At 38.3% G+C, this 4,366-nt stretch overlaps 2 protein-coding genes across 6 annotated transcripts in view; one reads left to right on the top strand and one right to left on the bottom strand.

The window, feature by feature from the left end:
• The window catches only part of ARMC9 (armadillo repeat containing 9), a 1,183,007-nt gene that overhangs the window by 591,309 nt on the left and 587,332 nt on the right, over positions 1-4,366 (bottom strand). The gene's annotated exons all lie outside the window — the stretch shown is intronic.
• The window catches only part of RUBCN (rubicon autophagy regulator), a 62,092-nt gene that overhangs the window by 22,830 nt on the left and 34,896 nt on the right, over positions 1-4,366 (top strand). For all 5 annotated transcript variants that reach the window (XM_042457381.1, XM_042457379.1, XM_042457380.1 and 2 more), the window contains exon 5: positions 3,471-3,577. In XM_042457381.1, the coding sequence (XP_042313315.1) occupies positions 3,471-3,577 (107 nt within the window). The remainder of the gene's footprint in view (positions 1-3,470; positions 3,578-4,366) is intronic.

Genomic DNA, 4,366 nt, shown 5'->3' with positions numbered 1-4,366 from the left:
GTTATAGCTACTTCATTTATTATTTAGAAGTTATCAGATTTCCTTTTCTTCTTTCTGTCTTTTTATTAAGTTCATTATTTATCATATTTCATATGGTTTATCTGGTTTTTATTTTATCCGTGGATGGGTTGAATATATTTGACTAACAAACCAAGATATTACATATCTAATAACTATGGGCCTGTTACTAAATTCATGGAAGAAGGAGAAATTGGAAGCAGGGAAATGCTGCCAGCTATCCTTTTCAGGATACATTCTCTTATCACTAAGCTTTACAGAAGAATTAATAAGGCTTCCAGAATTGGGAAAACAAACTGTCCTTGAAAACGCCCCTGTTTTTGTGCTCATGGGAAGAGGTTTGGAGGAGATTTTAAAAGATTTAAAAAGATGGCAAAATTTAAATATATCATGGATGGGAAAAACAGCCACAATAAAGATGTCAGTTTTACCAAAAATTATCTTCCTTTCCCCAAAATCTCCCCATATTTGTTAATGACGAACCATTTAAAAAATGGGAAAAAGATATATCCAGTTTTATCTGGAACAACAAAAAACCTTGAGTAAAAATGAAAGTTTTTCAGGATTCAATAGAGAAAGGAAGTTTAGCAGTACCGAATTTAAAATGGTATTACTATGCATGTGCTTTAGATTGGCTATCAGATTGGATAAGATTAGAAAATAAAAGAACAATAAATTTGGAAAGGACTGAATTAAAATTTGGATTTCATGGGTACCTATTCTATGAAAAGGTAAAATTGGATAATAATTTTAAAAATCATATAATTAGGAAAGCACTTGGCTCAAGCATAAAAACCTAGTGGGTTTTTATGCTTGAGCCAGGAATCTGGGGAAAAATATAAATTAAGATGGTGTCCAGAAATTCCAGTATGGGCTTCGTCTAATGAGGGGATGGATATTCACAAGAGAAGAACTTGGTGAGAATCATTGGGTTACATATGCAGATATTATGAAGGAAAACAAGGAAAGAGAATAATGAAAACTCAAGAAGATCCTGTAACTGGTTTGCTTATAGACAACTGAAAGAAAGATTTTTGATGAATCAAAAATTAAAGATACATTCTCTTATTAAAATGTCCTTACCCTCTAAATTACATTCTCTTTTCCAGACATTACCATTAACACCCTCTCCCACTTGCTTTAAACTCTGGCAGGTATCGATAAGTACAGTGGTGTTTAATAACCAGAATTCTTGATTTCTGAAATATTTTATATTTATTAGTTCCAGGAAGGGCTTCACTAGGAACTCAGAGGAAGGGTTTGGCTGGCAGATCATAATTGCTTAAAACTGGAGGGACAAGCTACGGAGCTTCTCTGGGAAATGCATCCCATAATTGTTGGCTTTGCCTTGGGGAGAGTCCAAGTTCTTTAGAAAAACAACAACATGCTAGTTAAAGCATTACTTTTAAGACTTTTATGTTTGTAGGCTTTTACTGTACTGTCATGATGACTTCTATGCCGCTGTGCTAAATATCCTGCTCCTAACAACTGCAGAGTTAATTTCATGAGTGAGTGGCATCACCAGGAATACCTCTCCAAATGATCTCAAAGACCTAATAGATCCATGCATCTGTCAGGGCACCAGAGGTGTGGTAGCTAGCAGTGTCCCTTTCCTTTGGGCTGCATTCTTATCTCCTTGTTGGGTTCTTTTAATCCAGCCTCAGTATGCTTATGGTTTGTCATTGTGTGCCTCCAAACCATTTTTTACTTATGGCAACCCTAATAGGGTTTTCTTGGCAAGTTTCTTCAGAAGGGGTTTGCCATTGCCATCCTCTGAGGGCAAGAAAGTATAACTTGGGTTTTTATGCTTGAGCCAGGAATCAGACTCTGATCTCCAGAGTCATAGTCCAGCACTCAAACCAGTACTCCAGGCTGGCTCTCATGCTTATGACCATAGCCTGTTAATTTTCAGAGTACAAAGCCTTAAGTGTTTAAAGCTTGTACTATGATGGCGGGGGTGGTGGTGTTTCCCTGTTCCGACTGATGTAGTCTGAAGGTTGATATCTGAGAGGCTTTTGTTTCCATAATACAGCTGCAGAGGCTGTTTTGCAACTATTCTTTTGAGATGTGGGGTGTCCATGTTTATGATGCAGCTCTTAAATAACACACCAAATGCTGTTTCCTTCAAAAGTAGCTATGCTGGCACGAAGTTTGTTAAGATTTTTTTAAACAAAAAATTGCATTTCTGTACATATCTGTAATTTGTGCCACAAGTATGCTTATTCAGAGACTTGCTTCTAAGGTAAACAACTTTGTAAAACTGAGAGCAGCTAAATAGGTACACAGTGGAGAAGTAGGCAGCACTGTTGCTAAAGCTAGAACAGAGGAAGTATCTTGGCCTAAATGCCTTTAACTTGGCCGCTTCCTTTACAGACTGCATTTAACTGCAAATGGCCCTGCTTAACTTTTCATATGTCATGTGGACATGGAGATACACAGAGGACCTTTTGGAGACTGCCTCACAGGCGTAGAACTCACTTGTAGCTCACTGGAACACCAGTGTTTTCTCAATGATGTTTATCACACTATGCTCTTAAAGAGGTACTATTCCAGTGTGACTCCTCTAGCAGCCTCCTGTTGCATGCTGGGATTGGCAGTTTTAAGGAGCTGAACTTCTCTGCCTGAGAATTCTAAATACCCCTCCTTAAAACTGCCAATCCCAGCATGCAACAGGAGGCAGCTAGAGGAGTCACACTGGAATAGTACCTCTTTAAGAGCTCGTCTGATAAACACCAAAGTCTTCTTTTAGACCAATGATTTCTGGTCATTGGTCCTCTAGATGTTTTGGAATTCAGCTCCCAGAATTACTGACTGGTGGCCAAGCTGTCTGAGGTTTGTGGGTGTTGAAGTCCAAAACCCCTGGAAGAAAAAAGTTTGGAAATCACTGTCGTAGTTCACTCCTAGCATTTTTTTATTTTAAAGTTTATTATTATTGCATTCAAATGTACAACAACAGTGTGTGTGTGTGTGTGTGTGTGTGTGTGTGTGTGTGTAAACTAGGAGTTCACTCCTAGCATTTGAGGAAATCAACCTGGTCTACGAAAGCTTATGCTACAACTTTTTTTGCACAATTAGCCTGAAAAGTGCTAGAAGATCCCTTTGTATATTAATTTGGTTTAGCTTTTTGATCATTGGCTTTGTCAGTTATGAGGTCATTCTGCTATTTTATTTTTTAACATCTTTATATTCTTAGTTTTTACTACATACTGTTTATTTTTCGCATTTCTGTGTGCATGTCAGGGCAAAAAACAAAGTACATACTGTATTAAGTCCCCATCTTCTGTCTGGAAGCCTTTAGATTACTTCTCACCCACATCCCATCCCAGTTCCCTGTTACAAAGCCCATAGGCAATGGAAATGCAAACATTATGTATGATGTGAACCAACAAACAAAAGAACAGTAGGCTGTTTGAATCTCAGTTCCCTCATTTTCTTCCCTCTTCCTTTCACAGACTCAGCTTTTCTGCTCAGTGATGCCCATGTCACAGTCATGCTGCAGTGCTTAGAGGCTGTGGAACAGAACAATCCTCGGCTGTTAGCTCAAATAGATACATCCATGGTGAGTGGGGGCCATCTAATTTCTTCTTGATTTGTATCTTTTTTTATCTGGCCCTTGTCCTTTCCTTCCTTTTGCCATTACTTTGCTGTTGTCCTTCACAAAGTGCCTCATTTAGGAGCAAAGACCTTTTTAAATATATGCCTTGACTACTTGACCCCAGAACTTAGATGCTAAATGCAATTGCAACAGAACTGCAAAACAGCAGTCAAGACAGAATCTCTCAGCTGGCTGTATCTATAGATAGGCTGCAGCATTCATCACATAGGTAGAAACACAGAGCACTTCCTCCAATTATCTCAAGCTACTTGAGAATCTCTCCTGGATAAATAGCTTTCTAATCCCACTTTCAGAAAGAAGAGGGAAATCTTTTTTCATCATTCCTGCTGTGGATAGGATAAGAGGCAATGGTTAAGCTAAATTTGAAAAAACAATATTTAACCAATGAAGGAAGTTGCCTGGGGAAGCTATGCATAACTTCGCCTTCCTCCAAATATGTAAAAGAAGTTCAAGCCGGTCTCTGCCAGGCTACTTTAGATGTATAACCATGAGGTGGCAGTTGGATTTAATTAGTAGTTTTTGTACTGACAGAACCTAAATAAAAGAGCAAAAATGGATCACAGAATTTGCTGAAAGACAGTTTGGCAGCCATTTCCCATCTTTCCTTCTGTTGCAGAATTGCAGGAGGTTGTTGAGCACTTTCTCAGGTACATTCAGTTCACATGAGACAACTGTGATGATGATGATGATGATGATGATGATGATGATGATGATGATGATGATGATGATGAT

Source organism: Sceloporus undulatus, chromosome 3 (assembly GCF_019175285.1).
Source record: "Sceloporus undulatus isolate JIND9_A2432 ecotype Alabama chromosome 3, SceUnd_v1.1, whole genome shotgun sequence".
Classification (NCBI taxonomy): domain Eukaryota; kingdom Metazoa; phylum Chordata; class Lepidosauria; order Squamata; family Phrynosomatidae; genus Sceloporus; species Sceloporus undulatus.
This window is presented reverse-complemented; position numbering and strand designations above follow the sequence as displayed.